The following is a 21554-nucleotide window of genomic DNA, read 5'->3' on the forward strand; positions in this document are numbered from 1 at the left end:
GATGATGGTGGACAACTTCTTGCTTCGAGATAAAACAACTTCAAAGTATGTCACATGCATGGGCTGCATACAGAACCAGAGTGCCAGATGTTCTTTGATGTTAATAATGGCGTATATTATTTATTTTAATTAGACCACGCATTTGGAGCTGCATTTGGGCCGACTCCAAGTCAATTAAGGCAAATGACATTCGGGAGATGATGAAATAACGTTTCAAGCCAGGTGTTGTTTGCCTCTCCCCAAAGCACAACATTTGCACAGGCACAACAAAAACAACCTTGCTGAAATTAGGGGCTCGGGTTCCTCGACTACAACTGAACCCTTTCAAAGAGCACCAGAAGGAACGGTGTGGCGACACAGAAGGTTTCCCAGCCTAACACAGTTCTCCAGTTAACTACTGTCCGATTCATCCCATCAGCTCAGAAATGAATATTTCCAAATTATATGAATACATCTACTTCACAATAAAAAACACAATCAAGCATGTCATCATCTAGCAAATGATCAAATTACTAAAAGACCAAAGTACCTCCATTCATTCATTAGAGCTGAGAATAAACAAGTTCATAAATGAACAGCTAAAAAATAACACGCTAATCAAATAACACGCACAAAATATTAACCAGGCCTGGTCTTCCATCAACAACCCCCCCCCCCCCCCACCCCCCCAAACACACACACACACACACACACACACACACACACACACACAAAATACACAATTAGGAACTGGACAGCTTGGACTGTGCATGCAACATTCAGCGATGGATAATATTCATGTGATCCAACGCTGGCATGGATTACTGAGCAGCTAATAGTAAACAATGCTACACTGAGATCCACTTCTGAGCACCAGCCGTCCCCACCTCTCAAGAGTAGATGTCTTCCCTCAGCTTTCCAATGTTATCATGTTAACCACATTTTGCTCATGCGGTTTCGTAACCCTTTGTTTGCCAAGCTGAGGGGTTAGTGGTTTTGTTGCAGAGGGCAATTTATTCGTTTTTGCCAACACAGCTTTTTAGCTTTTTCCCTCGAGGTCAGGTATATCACTCCTATCTTTGTAAATATGTAAGACATTCCCCCTACACACATGTACACACATACACACACACACACACACTGAAAACAACACCACATACTGAGTTTTTTAGTATTTGCACCAACAGAGTGGTTAATGACTTCTATAAATGATCAGTTGATAGAATGTTTTCTGACTGAGCAGTCAGAATAGGTACAGAATAGGTTCAACAAATCTGCAACATAACAATAGCAATACACTTGCACATTTAGCTAATATGATGGTGTGTGGTAGCCTGGCTAACAGCAGACCAATTCCCAGAGCCAATGCATTGAGCTCTCTGATCTGTCTGCTTCCCAGGCTAAATGTGTGAGGCGTTTAACCCCAGACTCAGTTTCAGCGTTAAACGAACATCACTCGGAGAAAGAGTAGGAAACAGAGCGTGTCCAGTCGAGTCCAGCCCGGTGGTGCTCGGAGAGAGAGAGAGACAGAACAGAAGAATATGATCATTTAAAGGACCCACCAGGTGGTCCGAGTCAAACAATTACAGGAATCACCAGGTGGCTCCTGTCAAATCAGAGAAAGCGGACGAACAGATGGGGCATTAGGAGAGTGCCCGAGTGCCCGCAAGCGCCTGCGAGGTGTGTGTGTGTGTGTGAGAGTGAGTGTGTGTGTGTGTGTGTGTGTGTGTGTGTGTGTGTGAGAGTGTGTGTGTGAGTGTGTGTGTGTGTGTGTGTGTGTGTGTGTGTGTGTGTGTGTGTGTGTGAGAGTGTGTGTGTGTGTGTGTGTGAGAGTGAGAGTGTGTGTGTGTGTGTGTGTGTGTGTGAATGTGAGTGTGTGTGTGTGTGAGTGAGAGTGTGAGTGTGTGTGTGTGTGTGAGTGGTGGAGATGTTTGGGGGTGGGCGATGGACTGCTAGACTCGGAGTGATTACCTGACAGTGATCATCAGCTAACTCTGAGATTATGCGCTACGCTAGCGGAGAGAAACCCCTACAGGGGCTCCGAATACATACTGTGGAGATTTCAGTCAAGGTCAGTTCAATGACATACCTGTAACTATGTGAGACTAAACTATTGTGATGCGCATAGGCGAAGAGAAACGCAGCCAAATTGCTGTAAGTAAGTAACATAATACCCTGAAGCAGAAGGAGCATAGTGTATAGTCTGCATGGCACGGAGAAAATGTTAAGTCCTTGGGGATGAAATGTCTCAGCTGTGGCATTCAAAGGGAGATAGTTTTTCATGGTCACGTCGGTGTTGAACTGCTTGTGGGTTCACTTGTGTGTGTGTGTGTGTGTGTGTGTGTGTGTGTACACGTGTGCAAGAGTTATGTGCTAAACAAGCAGATGGATAATTAGTTTCACAGCGCAGACTGCCTGGAATGTCTGCAGTGAATTTCCCTCAGGGTTGACAAATATGCATCCCTGTGCCATGCGCACATTAATCAATATAATCATCACTCATCACAGATACGTTATACCCACATCAACTGTGGCCATAAATTTCATTTCTAAGGAATATGGTAACAGTAATGTCATTGATTTGTGACCCCCAGCAGGTTTCAAAAAGTTATCTTTCATACCGAATGTGTTCATGACTGCTGAATTAATGCAAGCGAGCTATCCGATGTGGCAATATTTACCTGCATATGGAATGAAGGAGTGAGGGGAAGCTTGGCTGGATTTGTCCTCTGCGGGGGGGTCTCCTGGTGCAGCATTACCATCTGTCGCGCGGCACCCTTGTGGTTCACCTGGCTTGCTGAAGGCAGCTAGGAGCTGGGCTCGGTCTTGGGGAGCACCGCCGCCTCCGTTCAGCATCGTCCAGCCGGAGGGAGTTTCCTGTCCCCTCAGCTGCCGCTGCTTCTTGTGTACCCGCGAGTGGAGGACCAGCTGGTGGTAGGTCCTGAAGACTCGGCCGCAGTCCGGGCACTCGCTGGGCCGCCCCGTCCAGCCTCCCCAGCGGCCGGAAACCGCTGTCCTGAAGCCCACGTTACTGCTGCTTCTGTCGGGACGCCAGCTTCCGCTGACCACTTGATTGTGTACCGGGTCTTCTGCCGAGCAGTCCACTTCACCTCTCATCATGAGGTTCTCAGTGATTTCTATGTCATTTTGCAACATACTCAGCTGGTCTGCGTATGAATACAACCCTACAGCTAGCTCCTCTCCCTGCGTATGGCCCCCATGGTCCACGTTCAGCACTTTAGAAGGTTTGTGTGGTGGTTGCGAGTGTGAGGGCTTCTCTGCTGGTAGGTCTGTGACCACTGGCTGTGAGTCCTCTGCCGCTAAACTGTGATTCTGTCCAGCTACTGGCAGCAGGAGTTTCTCCAGCACCTTTTGGCTGTTCAGTTCAATCCCTGCCTCCGCTAGAACCTTCTGCCTCTCCGAGAGAACGGCGAGGAGAACCTCGTTGTGCAGCCTGGAGATGAACTGTGACTGAAGCCTGCAGGGGATCTCTCGATTGTTGCCGATGTGGGTGGCATACGCGCGTCCATGTCCCGGCGGGGTCCCTCTTGCGGCCAGCTTGTTGAGGTGCACCTTCATGTGGTTCTTGAGGAACCAGGACTCCTTGAAGCGGCGGCCACAGACACCGCAGCTGTGATCGTACGAGTTCTTGTGCTTCCTCATGTGGCCCTTGAGGAACCAGGCCTGCTTGAACGCCTGGCCGCACACCTCGCACCGGAAGGCTTGCGTGGGACTCTGCTCCTTGCTGATATCCTTTTGCAACACCACCTGGGGGGATGGCGGCGTCGCCGTCGTCGAGACGACGTGGACTTTGTCCACGTGCTGCAGCAGGTCGCTCTCCAGGGCGGCGGCGAACTTGCAGAAGGTGCACTTGTAGGGCTTGTGCAGGATCCGAATGTGGCGTTCCAACTCCTCCTGCTTCCGGAACTTTCCTTTGCAGAACCCGCATCGGAAGATCTGCTGCTGGATCGGGAGCGGCTGCTCCTGAATAGACGGAACTGAATGTGGACGGGACTGTGATGGATTCGGATTCCCATCGCAGAGAACTCCTGGAGAACTCTGGGAGTTGTAGTTTAAGACGGTGCTGCTGGGTGGGCTTGTGCAGTTTGCTTGCTTCTCTCTGGTGACGGCACGCTGCTCCAGCTCCCGCAGAAGATGGCTCTCCTCCCTGTCGTGTCCTAAGCCCTTACTCTGGATGGCCAGGCGGTGGGTGCGCAGGTGGATCTTCAAGTTGCCTTTCTGTGCTGCCCTGTGGTCACAGTATGGGCATTTGAACGGCTTCTCACCAGTGTGGGTGCGCATGTGCAGGGACAGGATGCTGTTGAACCGGAAGCGCTTCCCACACAGAGGGCAAGGATACTTCCTGTTTCGAAGGGAGTCATCTCTAACTTTATTTCTTCCTGATGTGACGTGATGTTTTTGGTCTCCCGTGAAATTATGGTGGTCTGTCTTCCTGGTGAAGGCCTCTGATGTCTTTATGCCCAGATTGTCACAACTCAAGTGATTGGCTAGAAGTGCCATCTGAATGTTGATTGGCTGACAATTTTTTCTGTCCAATGCTAAGCTCTTTTCCTCCAAGAGGGATGAGATATTGAACGTGTTAGAGCGGATCTGGCTGGCCAGCATGGTGAACGGGTCCTTCTTCTGGATTAGAGGATGTTCAGTGACTGATGAGACGGAAACAGTTTGTTTCACAGGGGAAGACTCCACAGTGTACATGTCCAGTCCCTCCATCCTGCTGAAAAAGACAAAAAAAAAAACTGGGGTTTTAATATCAGGAGAAGACGCCTCAAACTTCAGTTCTATTTAAACACAGCCATTTTCATCATGTCCTAATGTATGTAGCCCACCATAGAATTAGCAACATAAAAAAATCAAAGACAAAGCTTCAACTAATACAGGACATGCAAGAACTCTTTACTCAAGAAGGGAACTTTGAAAAAAAAAATAGTCCCAGCTGCCTCCATATAAGTTAACAAGCATAGTCACACTGTTTTCAATGACAATCCAGTCCCCTAAAATCTTAGCGGCCCTTTGTAATTTTCCACTGGTTTATCCCTAGTGCAGGTGTGTGTGACACAGGGCATACGTCGCCTCCTTGGTTGTGCCGTAGAGCAGTGAATCTGTGTTAATCAGCACCAGACCACCTGCCTCTCCTGTAGCCTCATCCTTCTACTCTCACACTGATTACGTGATGAGGCCATGAAATCACCCACATTCATGCAGCTGGAAGCTCCTACACTTTATAATGAGAAATAGAAAGGGCCATTGAGAGAGAGAGAGAGAGAGAGAGAGAGAGGGAAAAGAGAGAGGGGAAGAGACTGTGTAAGTTGGCAATAGAATGTGGTAGACAAAGTGAAAAAATTCCAGAAAGCTATTTCTAGCAACATCAGGAAAATAGGAATGTTACGATGTAGGCTTCTGTTTCCAGGCTACTTTTAGGAAATACATTTGTCATGAATACACTATGCACATTTTAACAATTAAACAAGCAAAGATGGGTTTGAGGAACACTGTCACTACTACACTACATAGTGTTTGGCACTTGGTCTGAGTAGACATGTGACTGAGTTGAGAGATGAGAGTTGACTCTCGAATACAGGCCTATCCCCTCACACACAGGCAAATAACTCAACACTTATATCCTCATTCCTGCTCCTCTATCTTTCTTCCGTATTCCTGTCTGGGACACCTGTTTTTTTCCCCCCCTTTTCCCTCATCGTACGTAGAGCTTAGATAATTTTTATCTTAAGATCTTGCTCCTTAAACGCTTCCAGTTTAAAGCATGCAACACATATCAGGCCAGTACGATGAGAGGAATCAAACTAAAAGGAAAAGAGAGATACAGAAAAGGAGGAGGAGGGAGAGCGAAACGAGGAGGAGGAGAATGGAGGGGGGGGGAGTATAAATGGATAATTATCCCGTGGGTCCTGATAAGAGCAGAAAAGGGTCACTGTGTTCCTCTATTAATCTTCTAAGTATAGCTGTAGTTCTCTGGACAGGGGTCAGTCTCAGCTGTCACTACCGACCTCTCATCACACCCCCCCCCCCCCCGTACGCTCATTTAGAAGTAAAGAGCCCACAGCCAGAGAACAAAACTCGGCACCTCTTTCAGTAATAATGTATATTTCTCTATGTTAGTACATATTGATACCACATTTTCAAGGGGTTAGGTTTAAGGATTGGGATTAGTTACAAAGTTTACATATTGATAAGCACGTGGGAGGGCCGGAATAAGAATGCTTCATTTTAACATGGCACCAAAGGTTTTCAGCAATTTTGACACAATTTTCCCCAACTTGAAAATGTGGGCAGCGATGACTAACTTCTGCACTGATGACCTCGTTCTCCAAACCTTGATGCTGAGACATATCTCCATCTGAGACAGCACTACACCGCATCAGATTCAAACTCCCAACTTTGTCCCTGTTTTACCACCAAAGAGATCCGGCTCTTTGAACTGCTCCCGCATTAGCATGATCTACCTGCAGTAGACATCGTTGGTAAAAGACTCCAGCAGCTGTTCCCTCACAGCTCGCCAACACTTCTTGGTGTGTGACGCAACGGCACATCAGCGGGGTGCGAGTAATCCTCTGTCAGAGGCAGGTGCGCCCCACTTTAATCCTCCCCAGTCGACTCCCCGATGACTCGGAGCGCGGTGGGTACAATCAGGAGCTACGGCTTATCAATCACCGGCTGATTCGGATGCTCATGTCTTGTGTTCAGGGCTGCCAGTCAGCTGCATCCTCTGCACTGTAGTGCCAGAGAGAGAGCACTCCTCATTTAACTCAAATGTCAAGTCCAAGTTTTGTAAAATGAGCCCCACCCCCCATAAGGACTTCTAGGATTACTATTGGCATCTCATGTCTGATTGCCAAACTATGTTTTTTTGTTATAAATGCAATTGCGCCCTCTAACTCCTATAGTTTTGTAAACAAGATAATAGTTTAGATGTATGATCACTAGAGTAATGAAGTCCATTTTTAACAGGCATACAACATCAAGGGCCCCAATTTGAAATATGGGCTTAAGTGTCAAACATACTGTACTAAACATTATACTCATTGCTGGGCAAATATACATATTCAAACACTAATATATATGTTCAAACAAAAAATCAGCGATGAGAATAATGTTTGGTGTCTGCGTTTGACACTTAAGACAGGCGATTTCAGAAAAGAAAGGGTGGGCTAGACATATTCTGGAGTGAGACTCTCTGCCTGGGTTGAATATGTGTGTCCTTTTGTACACTGTGTGAACTGTAAGCAGCGCTACACTGCAAAGCCACACTCTTGCCTGGATGTAAATTGTACATCATCACCATCCATGTGCTGATAAACATGACAGATGTGAGTGACTATCTGTGAGAAATCGAGTAATATTACTTAGGGTGTCAGTAATTTGTTTCCCTCTCCATCCAATCAGCTCATTAGGGTTTCTGATTAGATTCTGCTCCTCTTGTCAGGATAGGCATATACCACTGCAGGAAAATCACCAAATCCCGTCTCACTCATGGAAATGCAATTACACCGCCAGATTGATTCATCTGCCTTTGTTTCATTCTCTCTTTCTCTCCTTCTCTGTCTCTCACTACTTTCCCTTCCTTCTCTCTCTCTAGCTAATATTATTTCCATCTGGCATAAAAGTCCTTTTAAATGTTTTTCAAATATCATATCCCACGTTAAATCCACTGTCTGTTGTGATGTATTGCTTTCAACCAGATGTTTATTGTCACAAGGCGAGATTAAATATGTTCGCCTCCTCTCAGGCCAAGGCCCTTATCCAAACATCTCTTTGTAGGATCATAATCCTTGCTCTGTGAGACCACACACAAACCATACAAACACACCACTCAATACTGCCTCTCTGTCTCTGATCGCAGTTTTATCTATTATGCGTGACTGTCTTCAACAAAGAAGTCTTACATTGAGGGCAAAACAGCCACGAATAAACAAAGTGTTGTGTTACGAGATCATCTGGATTCCCGTTTCCACCACAGGGCTGTGTCAGAAGGCTTGAGATCTCTATATGTATCTGCATTAGTGTGGACACAAATAGCAGGACAACTTTTTTTTTCTCTTTGAGCTCATTTTTTCTGAACTGCCAGTGACCGTATCTGTGAAGTGAGGATTGGTTGCAATAATGGGTGGACCCCATGTTTAATTTATATGAATGCTGAATGTGCATAGCTACACGTCATTCGCATATAATCCCTACAAGAGCTAAAACTCTCCTCCCTTAACAATGGATAAAAAATGAAACTAAATGAAAGGCTGTGTGAATATTTTCATCATCATATTTTCAATATATTAAGTCTGTTAGACTCAAGTACAAAGAAGTGATTTTTTTTTCAAATGTAGGTTCTATCCAAAACACACAACCATTCTGCTATTGCATTACAGTCTTTTAATATTAAATCTGAATGACAGTGTACGGTGTGATTGCACAAGGACATCTATTGTCATTACCTGATCAAACCTGTTTAAGACAACTATGAGAAATATGATGATATATCTACCTGTGAATAGCTGTCTTAGGAATGCAGTAGGCTTGCATCATGGGAGAAAGAAAAGGAGTGATACATAGCTATTGACAATAATCTAAATATGGAATCCATTAAAGTACAGTGACATGTGTCATTGCACTTCAGGCAGAGAGAAGTCTCTCTGCTGGTTTTCTTATTATATCTTACTCTTCATTCTCAGTTGCTAAGGTCATCATCAAACACAATGGTGTGAAATTGAAAAAGACAAAAGAGAGTTGACACCAACCGGAAAGATACATTGAGTGGTTGGATGATGGAGCTATGTGTAGATTGAACAACTGTTTGAATAGACCTATTAGTTGATGGTTACACACTGTAACAACATATATTTTACTGTCTGTGGCCTTTAAAAATACACACTAGAAGAAGTGGGACACAGTATTTGAATCATCTCAATGTTGTATTAAGATATTTCATTACTTTGACAAAAGCTATGGATTGCCAAGACTTCATCATCATCTCCATCCTGCATGTACACATAATTTTACTGTTTATGAAACCTGAGTTTATCCATACTTTTCAAGCCTTGACAGTAATTATTGAGAATGGTCAAGCCAGTTTGTTTCAGTGTGTTTACTGTTGTGACTTTAGAAAGATTAACTCAATAAAATTGGATAGTAGATGAAAGATGTTGTATTGTTTGCATTGTTTTCTTATCTACTGTCTTTATTCAAAAGCTGCTTTGGGGAGATATTCCTGATAGCATCCTCACCTGCACAGCAATAACTTGCCTGTTCAGCTCTCATTAAGTGCCTTTTAGCAGTCCTCTTGACCTTTATGGTGATGACTCTGGAAGGAGCATAACTAATTGGTAGAACAGGTTGTACCCAGAGCCAATAACCCCCCCAAAAAAACTCTGGTACACAGGTGCTATCTTTGGTGCTAGCTCTAAGGACTCGGAGGCATTCAAGGAAATGTCATTATCAGATTGAGGCATTTACAGAAAAAGAAAAAAGAGAAATGACTATGTGCAGATGCATGATCTCTCTCTCTCTCTCTCTCTCTCGCACACTCACAAGTCAGAGTTGTTCAATTGATTAATCTGATTAATTAATCTGTTCATCACCTGGTTGTAAATCCAGTAAGGGTTGCTAGTAGCCTATACATGTACTTAAAATGCAGTCCTTTACAGTACCTCTGTGTCTAAATCACATTACCTCAATAATTGCACATATCTGTTTGTGAAACACCAAACCTACACGTTCATATAAGGCATTACATGTGTTTTGAGGTTGTTGCAACATCTGCTCAAACACAAGTATCCAATTGTGCTCTGACATTAGTGAGAGAGAGAGAGAGAGAGAGAGAGAGAGAGAGAGAGAGAGAGAGAGAGAGAGAGAGAGAGAGAGAGAGAACTCAGACATCCCAACGGGAGAACACCATTCCTTCTCTTCTTCCTCCATGGAACCATGTTGAGAGCAGTGGATAACAGTGGACTCGTTTAGGCACGACACAAAAACTTCAATGGGCAAAGAGAGATTTTGCAATTGCCTCACCGGAGATCTGTTTCATGGCAGTAAACCGAACAGCACATGCTATGTTTGTTTCTTTACTTTTTTAAGGCCTGGAACATATAGATGTAATAAAAAAAAAAGCCTACACTTGAAAAAAAGAAAATAATTAGCCTAATCATGGCATGTCTAAAAGCATTTCTGTAGCCTAGGCCTACATTTTTAACATTAGGCGAATTAGTCTCCTATTCTGGTCTTATGCAGAGGCTTGATGAACTGTGCACACTCTTGTCAAAGGGTAAAACGGATTTTTTTGTTGTTGCGAATAACAGGCCCACAACCTTGATAAATCACATTATCTTAAACGCAGGCTGCACCTGCGTTCCACCATGTGACCTTCCCATAATTTCTCATTACACTCGTAGCGGTCGGCTACAGCAAGCTGTCAGGAAACTGGGGTCTGCTTTGGTTTAACTGAAAAATAGCCTAATAATAGGCTATGACTGAAAATATGAAACTGGCCATCGACGGCGTTTCTGTTACGTTATACGAGTCTGTTTACAACTTTATTCCCATTAAATAAAAACCTAATAACTGGCGCGTGATTCAATAGCCTAAGAGTGCATGCATTTCCCCGTCAAAATAGCTTTGCGACAGCACTGTTTACTGCGTCCTATCCAAATAACAGTAGTATATTATATACAATCTCAGCTATTGGAATTACTGTGACGATTCTGACCATTCAACTTCCCTCAAAAATTACCGAATATAATCTGTTCCTAAACTTCTTTAAAACTTGCAAAAAAAAGGCTAGTAGCCTAGGTCTCGTGCAACTTACCTTGCGAATGAAACTTTAAGTGATGCTCCGGACACATTTCCCACTTTCAAGATGTCCTTTGGCGATCCCACCTGAAGATCTCCAACGACAGACACCAGCTCCTTTCACCGACTGTAACCTGTGATGTTCAACTTCTGTCTGTTCTAGTGAGGAGCACAGGAGGCGGTTCGCAAAACGACGAATTGTGTAATATGCTAGTACCATTTTCTGTTATTCCGAAATATTGATATAGCCAAACTCCCTCCTGTGGTTTGAAATATGTACTGCAGCATAATTAACAAAGGGGAAAGGTTGAGATGATTCACCCAGGAGGCAAAAAACAATCAATGCTCCCTAAGATATCTGGAAAAGGAATACCCAGAAAATGTTGTTACAACTTTAACCCATGTCTTGTTTTACTCACCATACTATTAATCTCCTCCACAGTCCTTCATATCTTATTAAGGATAAGGACACTGAATTCATCAATTACAGAATAAAAAAAAAAAACTTTGTATGAATGCAGATGTTTGTCCAGGAGTGATCTAGTCAATAGGCTTTGCCTACTGGTTTCCAATGGGTTCCACATAACAGCATAGCAGTCAAGCGTTGCTGAACATCCGCTCCCCTAAATAGCACAGCAAATTGCATTGACCAACTCAGTTTTCTGCCTTGAAAATGGCTTACTCAATTTCACCTACGAGTTATTCACGATACACAGCATGCGATCAAGCGAACAAAACATCCTTAATGTACTGATCCCTCTACAAAGTCATGGCATCACATTAAATCTGTCATTATTTAGAGCGGTTGCTTAGCATCCAATTTTTGCTAAATGACAGTAATCATAAATCTTAACAACAGAAAAAACACAACAGAAAGAGCTGAGGTGCACAAGGAGCTTTGTTTTCAATGACAATCAAATCATCTTTCCAGCAAAAAGTATTTATTTTTTGTCCTTCTCCGGATCACAGCAACAATTTTTTTTTTCAGTCATAACAGAGTTGGTGTACACCACATTCAAAATGGTCAAAAGACTAGGAGAGAGCGGAGAAGGGGTGCAAGGAGGCTGTTTGGTATTGAAGCCATTGTCTTATCAATCAGCAGAAACGTAGTGTAGAGGATACAAAAAAAACCCACAACAAAATATCAACTTCGTGAATCTCCCATAACAAACCTTGTGTTAATACAAATCCCGGGGCTTGGCCAATTCATTATCGCCCTCAGACTATTATTGTTAATAAACTAATTCAGGATTTTGGGGCGCAAAAATAACTACTTATACAAAGAACACCTCCATCTCTACAGTAGGGTAACATATACGAGAGCTGAAAAGAGCAGGGAGGCGTAGCAGCAAGGCGACAGCAGCACATTGCATATGTCAGACACCAGCACAGAAGCTGCAAGAAGAGCGTGATCTACCTACTATCTAATAAAACACATCAATATGATACAGAACATCTCCACATCCGTGAAAGAATGTCAGGTTTGTGTGTGTGAGTGTACAAAACTACTGTCTTCTACAAAACTGGTCTACAAAAGCTGAGAGCAGAGAAACTGAGGGGTAGGGGAGTAGAAGGGATATTGCAGTCGATTTCCACTGCCCGCTCACACATAGAAAGGCCCTCTGGAAATGGTGATGGTGGTGGGGAATCAGACGGTCAGCCTAGTCTCCTCAGTGAGCTTCACATGTGAACATTACAACCAGTCACTGACGGTGGGACATCCCACTACAGTGAGAAACAAAGCTTGTTCAGCAAAACCGCCACAGAAATGAATCATGGCATTCTAGTGTCTTGTACGGATGAGGATCGGAACATGCACTTTTTAAGATGGAAAAGACTATGAGCCGATGGTGAGGACACACACAGAGGATCGGAACATGCACTTTTTAAGATGGAAAAGACTATGAGCCGATGGTGAGGACACACACAGAGGATCGGAACATGCACTTTTTAAGATGGAAAAGACTATGAGCCGAGGGTGAGGAAACACACAGAGGATCGGAACATGCACTTTTTAAGATGGAAAAGACTATGAGCCGACGGTGAGGAAACACACAGAGGATCGGAACATGCACTTTTTAAGATGGAAAAGACTATGAGCCGAGGGTGAGGAAACACACATAGAGGGTTGTGATCTTATGGAGATCGGTCCGACGAAAGCCATCGCCTTGCCTTATTATTATTCTCTCTCACAGCAAGGCAATAGGTTGAGCTGATCGTTAGAATGACTGGAAGCATCTAGAAAGACCTGCTGTAAGGCAGTTTGGTCAGAAAACATGACTACAGTGCTTACATGGTCTGGAAGGATGGGTAAAGCGAAATGGAAAAAGGCCTACATGAGGTGGATGACGAGGATCAAAGAGTACAGGGGCATAGAGCTGAGGGCTGCGTAAAGAAAAAAGGTGTGTGTGTGTGTGTGTGTGTGTGTGTCTCTTCTCATTTCTGCTGCAGCCGGGCAGCTTTGAATTTGGACACTCGCTTGGGTGGCTCCTGAGGGGTCTCGGTGCACAGCTCCTCTGACTTGCGCTCAAGGATTGTGGGTAAAGCGGGCGGGGCAAAGGTCAGATGGGGTATGGAGGAGGGCATTGGGTCTTTCTCCACCACTGTACCAGAGAAGGCCTGCAAACACATGCAAACATGACACCAATATGAGCAAGAACCTACAACAGCAACTGCATTTAGAAAGACACTATGGGCAAAATGAATGTAGATTGTGCACAGCATTTCAATATAATGCCATCATTAATAAATAACGTTATAGTGAGGGAAGAAAATATATTCTTAAATGGGTCTTTGAAGTTTCTCTATCCTAAAAAGTAACATTTGCTGTCCTATACAGGAAGACTATTTGCCTAATCATTTGCCATCGCTTTAATGTCTCGGCAGCACCGCAGTAACCCCCAGGTCTCCGCCCTCATACCTCGAAGCGGCTCCCAGCATGCAGTGGGATGCCAGGAGGGCTGTCGTCCTCGGTGACGCAGTCGCTGGTGTCGCTGTACATGACGTCATCGTGGCTGAATGTGCGGCCCAGGGCTGAGCGGCGCTCCTCGAAGTCAGCTGTGCTGCTCTCGCTAGTGTCGCTACACACACTGTTCTCACGGCTCCGAGACTTCAGGATGGACTTGCGTGGGATCAACTCGCCATTCACCACATCCACAAACAACCTGAGATTGTGTACACACATGTGCACACACACACACACACAGATAAGTTAACACAGACATACTAGACTAGCATACATACTGTCAATTTGTAAGCAGAATCACAAACATTATATTTGACCTGTAAATGGATGACAACTGAATGAGCCGTACTACCACTTTTGAAAACTTTTGTCCAGTGTTGCATCTAAGGTGTGATAGCGATTTGTTATATTATTCTCCAGATCCATGTAGAGCTTGTCTGAACCACATGTGACCACAAGCATCAACACTGGCTGCCCTTAGCCTGGCTAGCGCCGCCACCACTTCTCAATGAGACGTGGTCTGGGAACCAAATGTTCATTTTCTCGTATTTGAAAAAAATGCCCAGATCCGTTTATTGGGTGCCACGGATGTCTATCAAATGCGTCTGTGCATAGCTCATCATCGTCTTGCTTTCCCCCCTGTTCTGTGATTGGTTCCCTATCTCAGGCGAAAATTTGCTCCATGGTCTCCAGGCTGCCTTAGCAGCGTGAATCAAATCGCGCGCAAGGCAGCATGGGAACACCCAGGCTAGGCTGCCCTTGCAACAATCCCAGCTTTTAGTTGCATTGCTGTTGCCAATGCACAAGATCACTGGTCTAAGTCCAGTGATAGACAAGATGACCTAAGATGGATAGAATTGGTGGCATAACAATTCAAAAAGGGTAAACAAATGACACGTTGGACAGCATCCTAAAGAGCAATGCAATGAAACTCTCAAGAGAATCCACCGAAAAGACAACAAGCACCGGTCTTCAAGTCTCTTAAGGAGATTTAGAGTGACTGTGTCCAAGACCAGAAAATGTGTTTCAGACGAAAAGTAGGAGGCCGCAAGAGCATGCAGGTTAGTGTGCTGGATCACCTGTAAATGTCTGCTGGTGAGGTGATCTTGTGGTGTTCGCGGCGCGTGTGGTTGTTGGCTTTGCCATTTTTCTTCTTCTTCTTGGCCTGTTCCTTCTGCTCCTTCCGCTCACTGAACTTCAGCATGGTGTTTTTCCCTGTGTTGATCCGCACCTGCGAGTTAGTAAAGACAGAAGAGCACCAGGTTAGAGCACTTCCTGGGATTAGAGAGGACACATGACGCTACAAAAAAGTCTCAGGATCCAATGTGTTGATGTATTCCCTCATACGACAGTAATGTAATCCACCACTTCATTAATGGCACCATCATTACAACCAAAAAACCCCCCGAAAGGCCTTGATATCTTCCCAAGTGATACTTACATTGATTTCATAGAGCAAACTTATGAATTTAGGATTAAGATTGAGAGCTTCATCCCAACAACTGAAATCCATCTTGCTACTGAAAGCGACAAGGTCCTCGTTCTCAGTGGAACGGTTCTCCCCTGTTAGAACAAATCTATACGACACAGTTAACTAGCTCCTGACCTTCTTGGGTTCCACGGTGTGAGAAAAGTAGATGGTGGGAAGAGCGTTGGGGTCCTCTTCTCCCTCGTCTTCCTCCTCCTCCTCAGGGTGTGTGTGCAAGAGTCCGTTGACCTGGCTGCTGTGCGTGTTGGTGGTCGCACAATGTTCTGGAGGGCTGCTGTTCGACTCGCCCGTGACCTCCCTCTCCTTCTCCTCCTCTGAGGAAGACGAGGTGTCCTCCCCATTTGTGTCCGTGCTGTCACACATCCTGCCAGAAAGAATTCAAAAGGCGGAGGCCGTTTCACAATGAGACAGGTCTCTGCATGCCGTAGATGAACGATTAGAACTTTGGTATGATTTCACCATGATAAAAGCTGTGGGTAGGACCAACATGCTTTGATTCTTTTCAGACAGCTTGAGTGGAGCTTTGTGAGTCATTTTATAAACCTACTTTCACTCACAGTGCGATACATAAACTGTTCAGGGAGACGACGTTGAGGCAGTGGAGAATTATAGTCATCTTTGATGATTTATTCATGCCTTAAAGGGGAATGATGTGTATGTGTGGTCTGTGTGCAGTTGTACAGACAAACAGAGTCTGAGGTTTAAGCTCTAAGGACAAAAGCCTTGGTCACACAGGCAATAAGGGACACTGACAAAAAGACCAGCTACCTAACGAGAGGTGGCCATCTACAGCGGCAAGAGAAAAGTGGTCTTTACATTTGTGATAATAGGCTAGAGTATTTATCTACGCAAAACTGAACGAGGTGACTGCAGACTACCAACAGGATTGAAGGCTGCATGACATACGTTGCAGAAACAAATGAGTCATCATGTCTGGCCACTTGATCAGGGTCTGTAACCTGTTGACCACATGTTAGGAATGCCCATAGGTCTTCCTCCGGTGTTGCTTCTGGGACCGTGGCTTTACCGTGAGACTACTGACAGAGACTTCACCCCGTGTGTGTGTGTGTGTGTGTGTGTGTGTGGCCTCCTACCGGTCACGTTCGTCTTGTTGCTCTTCCTGAGCCTCTAATGCATCCAGCCGAGCCAAGAGCTCCTCTTCGGACAGAACGCCCGTGCAGCCGTCTCCACTTTCATATCCTCCTACTCCCACCAAGTCCTCGACCTCAACCTCCTGTTCCTCCTCCAGAGTCACCACGTGCTCAATCTTGGGCTTAGAGTGGGGCTTGTGGGCCAGGCGCCGCTTCCCTGACAAGAGAAGACCGTGTGAACACAAACCCATGACACTTTCGAGATCAAACGGTTATCCACAGTTCACAACATCCTGCTTCTCAGGCCTGCTGATAATTGCCATGAAAGAAAAAATAAAGAGAAGAGAAAAGCAACAACACTAAAAACAGAATATAATGCTCTCTCTTTCATAAACAAACTCATCAAATGACGACATTTCATGTATTAATAGCCGTCTAAAAAGTACAAGTCATATGTTTGTATCTGTTATATTGTGCATAGTGTGTTTAGCTCTTGTTCAGATCTACTTCTGTATTGTAACTATCAGCCCTTCAATAAGTCGTACTGTTGTACTCTGACATTGTAGACTTCCACCATCCAGCCTGCACCGGAATACTGATGACGTATATTTACTTTACTATCAGATTATACATTTATTATTAAGCATCAAGAATGGAATTAGACATAATTTAACATATTAATCATGTAAAAAAAAAAAAAAAAAAAAAAAAAAAAAAAAAAAAACTCTACTGAGGGCTGTACTACAAAGCGAGGTAACTGGCAAACCAGGGTAACTTTGGGAGAAACCACTGATCTCTAAAAGAACACTCCACTGAGCAGCTTTTGTTTCTAAAGTAATGAGTTGTTTGGAGGTCAGCGGTTACTCCTGAAGTTACCTGGGTATGCCAGTAACCTTGCTTCATAGTATACCTCTCTGGCCTAGACTGCAGTTCCTGCATACAGTACATCATGACAGCAGGAAATGGACAGCCTGAACTACTCTTCAAAGACATAAGTAAGCAACAGAGCAACACTAAATATACATAAAGAGACGTTACCTTTGGTCAATGTTTCCTCGTTCACCACCTCCTCTCTGATGTCCACATAGTCCCCTTTGCCCTGGACAAACAAAAGGAACCGAAGTGAGACCTGGCACTACGTTACCAGACGGTAAATATACGGTCTATGACAGCACCGTGAATGGGTCCCCTTTCTACTCCTTTCCTTTCCTCCTTTTGTCTGGAGAAAGAGACATTTGACACGTCCAAAAGTCTAGAACCTAACACTACCTAGTTCGGCTGCCCAAATGTGTGGGTTGCGGTAGACTGATAAGGAGTCCGACAACGACGTTACTAGCAAGAACAGTATCACCTAGGTGCATTCATTTACTTTTGGACAAAAGCAATAGATCAAGAAACTGGATTAGAAAGTATATAATTGACTGAGATTGCCGATTGTAAATGATAATAATAGTAATGTTTCAGGTCAGATATAAGTTTTAAGGGAGCTCCATTTAAACTTTGAGACAAGAACCTACCCCTGAGAGCTTCTCCAGGTCTTTAGTGAAGCGTCCTCGGTTTTCAAAGTTCTTCACCACTTTGTGCAAGTCATCAAGTGTGTGCTTCACACCTGTCACCGTGAGGAGGAAAAAAACTAAATGATGTGTTCAGTTAAACAATAACAATGCACTTTACACAATACAAAACCATGCAGTCCAAACGTCTGTGAAGGAGTTAATAAAAGGTCACGATGTGAACAGCCTAAAGAGTCAGAACCTCAGCCTTGGTCAGTGTTTCATATTTATGCTAAGGGTGCAAAACCCAAGTCAGAATTAGACAGAGACTTGATCTAAATCTTGCTCTGGAAATCACTCTGTGGGCAAACTCAAGCTGGACATACAATTTAATCCATAATAACCTTAAATGCTGCACTAACTAGTAATCTTCATAGTTCTAGCCATACATATTTGACCACTACTACACGTACCAGTAATCTACAAAGTGGTCAAATATATTAGGCTAGTTCTAGACTATTGGTACAGATTTGTTTTGAGGCGATCGGCATGGGCTTGATTTACACAACATGGGCTACTGACCCCACCATATTCCACATATTGAGTATTCAGAAGTATCTCATTTCAGAGGCGTGCCATGTTTGACACGTCACACAGCTGACCTTCGCCAACGCCCCTGCCCTTTGGCATTTCAGAAGCATTCATGTCGCTCAGAGAGTGCTTCTCAGGGGTGTTAAAACTAGTCATAACAGCATCAAACACATACTGGAAAAAAAAACAGCATCAAAAATATACAAAAGGATCAGGGAAACTAATACTGTTGCACCACTTAAGAATCAGCATCAAATACATGCTGATGAATTGAACAGTAGCATCCACACAGAAGATTATAATACATATAATTCTTCCAAGAGTCCTTTCCAGTGCATCTTAAATGATTGCTAAAAGCAATACGTGTCTATTGATCTAGAACATGTCCTTGCCTTTGTTAAATCTTTAGGTGGCTTCTAGAAATTAGGCCTATCTGCTGTTAAACCAGAGCATGCATAAGTAAGGTGCACACTGAAACTCACATTTCTTTCTGTGTTCCACTAGGTCCTGAGCTTGCTTGGCAGAGCACTTGGCAAACCAGTTGTCACCCAACAGAACAGTGACCTCATTGGTGTGAACCAGCTTTCCTGGCATGAAGGCCAAAGGCCCAAACGGTACCTGTGGAGACAGAGGGGAAAATGAGGATGGGGGTTAAAGCTGCAGTTGGCAAGATTTTTTTTAATCATATTCACTGAGACCGACACTATGCTCCGACAGAACAACAAATCAGCCGGTTTTAGAAAAAACCCTGCACTTCTACCTCCACCTAGAGCCTGTTATTTGTTTTGCAAAAATCCACAGCTCCCGGTTCTTCTAGCCCAATCAGAGCAGGGCTGTGTGAGATCTGACTGTCAATCACAGTCTGGTGCGCACTGAAGAGCACAAACTCGATGAGAGGGTGCTCGTGGTAGTGGGGGAGGGGCATGAGAGCTGTAAACATTCAAAATTTTGGCTAAGTCCCCTCAATCTGTCAGACTTGCCAACTGCAGCTTTAAACATGGAGAGAGACAAGACATTGTGCAGTGTTGTTGAGATGAGGGAAGGGTTGTCTTTTAGTGGCCTCAGGGGAAGCAAACACAAAGGTATGTGGATGACGGCGACAAATTCTTTCCTATTTGCAAAAGTATGTGTGTACAAGAATAGCTCTGTTTTTCAACCCATACCTGATCTGACAGTTTAGTCAAACATGACGCAAACAAGCTTATGTTAAATCATGAAGGACTAGCCTGCATGATGGGGGGTAATTTGAGAGTGCTTGACGGGCAACACGCAACACAGACCTCACAATTTAGTCAGATAAAATGTGGGTTTCAACGGATCGGATGCACTTAATAGTGATTGCCTCCAGAGATCAGCTCCTCATCCCAGACAACCCTCAATGTCCTAGTGGACCTGATGCTCCACATACCGTGATGTCGTACGACAGCTGGTCGGGGAGGGTTTGGAGGCGCTCCTGAAGAGAATCATAGTCCTTTACCACTTTTTGCCTGAGAGATAGAGAAGAGTACATTTAATCATCTCATATACAAATTCTTATGACACCAATCCACCTCCTTATAATGAACGACTCCTTTCAACTGTTAAAGTACTAAATCACTCATTTAAAAAACGTTTTTTCCCCTTCAGAAATATGGCCTCGATGCAAAGCAATGCAGCCATTTGGTTTGACACTTACCAGTGTTCAATCTGGCCCTCACATCCTTTCACCACCTGTTGTTGAAACAGTGACAGATTATTTACTTACTAACTACCATGCATTTCCTGGCTATAGGGGTCAGATGGTCGAAAAGCATGGCGGTTGCATAAATGTACCTACATATCGTCACCTTCCTAAAAAAAAAGTCTTTTTTTCTTCTTCAGAAAAACAAAAAAACTTAACCAAAAAATGAATAATGATGATTTGGGCAAAAAAAATGACTTGTGCAATTGTTTTAGGAAGGTGATGATATGGGACCTTTCTTATGACGTTTCTTTAGTTTCGTTTGCACTAGGAACTTGTTTTCTACAATAAGGATAATACATTAGATTAATACATTCTTGGAAAATTCATCTGTCCAAATCCTAGTTGGTAGTGCTTATACCTCATGTCAAACATTAAGGTTACATGATAGAGTACCAAACTTGTGAGTTCTCTACAGTTTATTTACGCGATGAATGAAAAATCATTTCATTTTTTTCAGGGGGGGTAACCATTAAGGTTCTCGTGGAAACCTTTCACAGACCGACCCTCGGACTTTTCCCATCGATGCCTCGAGGATTACATTCTCGTTAAAGCAAAGCTAAAGACTTAAGTGAAAGTGAATCCTTGGTTAAGAAAATCCCAACGTCCACGTTTAATGATGAGCAACATGTGATAAGGAAGTTTCTAGAACCACAACCTTCCCAACTAGTGATTCCTTTACCTGTGATTATAACCACACGTCTATCATGTATGGTCTTACGGCAACCAAGAGCTAAACAATTGCATCCAAAATCCAAAATTCGAACTCCAATGACAAGGCGATATATAACACACACGGCATGAGATGCGTGCAGCGTGGAAGGTTTCGGTTGGTTGCTGCAGAATAGCTAGCTAACGTTACAAGGTTAGCTAACGTAACGTTACCGTTCAGTTGAGAAGGCAAGCGTTTTACCTTTTTATGTTCCTCTTGAAGTCTGCCAACATCTAGCGCTAAATCGCTACTCCTTGTTACTCTTCCAGCCATCTTATTGTGTGTTGAACAAAATGAATTAGTTGCTGTTTATCTGTATCACAGACAACTCAAGGGTTGTGAGTCCTAAAGAAATGTTTATGAATGCAATGGAAGGTATTCCTTAACCCCAGCCACGTTTTATTCATCAATGATGCCGTAGTCGTCCAAGATTCCGATAGTGAGACCATTTCACACATGCATTTTAGTACTCCGACACCTTTTCAGAAACTTCCACGGAATTAAATCCCCTTCGATGTTCAGCGATGCCCCTGCGCCATATCCGTCAGTTTGCTACTGGTGTACTCTGGGTAAATGATCTGAACCACAACAACGTTAAGAGCACGTGACTGGTCTCCTGTGCCAATAGTGCCCCACCCCCTCATACGTAGAGCACGTAAGGCATACCAAAGAAAAGCAAAACATAACCAAACCAGA

The 21554-nt window shown here is 44.0% G+C and overlaps 2 protein-coding genes across 3 annotated transcripts in view; both read right to left on the reverse strand.

Annotated features, from left to right (window-relative positions):
• Nucleotides 1-19304, reverse strand: part of LOC121724391 (zinc finger protein 536-like) — a 29125-nt gene extending 9821 nt beyond the window's left edge. The window contains exons 1-3 of one of the 2 annotated variants that reach the window (XM_042110922.1): nucleotides 19300-19304; nucleotides 10814-10914; nucleotides 2661-4717 (exon numbers count right to left, since the gene is read on the reverse strand). In XM_042110922.1, the coding sequence (XP_041966856.1) occupies nucleotides 2661-4713 (2053 nt within the window). In that variant the 5' untranslated portion in view covers nucleotides 4714-4717; nucleotides 10814-10914; nucleotides 19300-19304. Of the gene's footprint in view, nucleotides 1-2660; nucleotides 4718-10813; nucleotides 10999-19299 lie in introns of those variants that run through there. The other variant, XM_042110923.1, reaches the window with a different exon arrangement.
• uri1 (URI1 prefoldin like chaperone) lies at nucleotides 11722-21433 on the reverse strand. The gene is made up of 11 exons (XM_042110963.1): nucleotides 21060-21433; nucleotides 20102-20136; nucleotides 19835-19913; nucleotides 18909-19044; nucleotides 17860-17951; nucleotides 17381-17441; nucleotides 16346-16559; nucleotides 15369-15615; nucleotides 14842-14993; nucleotides 13718-13961; nucleotides 11722-13416 (listed from the first exon to the last, which is right to left on the reverse strand). Exons 1-11 carry the CDS (start codon nucleotides 21129-21131, stop codon nucleotides 13234-13236), a joined length of 1515 nt encoding a protein of 504 aa, XP_041966897.1. The 5' UTR covers nucleotides 21132-21433; the 3' UTR covers nucleotides 11722-13233.
• Nucleotides 21434-21554: the final 121 nt, after the last annotated feature.

This window comes from Alosa sapidissima, chromosome 11 (genome assembly GCF_018492685.1).
Source record: "Alosa sapidissima isolate fAloSap1 chromosome 11, fAloSap1.pri, whole genome shotgun sequence".
Taxonomy (NCBI): Eukaryota; Metazoa; Chordata; class Actinopteri; order Clupeiformes; family Clupeidae; genus Alosa; species Alosa sapidissima.

Coding starts and splice junctions, on each gene's coding strand:
- uri1 (XM_042110963.1), bottom strand. CDS start 21,131: ATGGCTGGAAGAGTAACAAGGAGTAGCGATTTAGCGCTAGATGTTGGC. Junction 20,137..21,059: donor TTCAAGAGGAACATAAAAAG/GTAAAACGCTTG, acceptor TTTCAACAACAG/GTGGTGAAAGGATGTGAGGG. Junction 19,045..19,834: donor AGCTGTCGTACGACATCACG/GTATGTGGAGCA, acceptor CTGTCTCCACAG/GTACCGTTTGGGCCTTTGGC.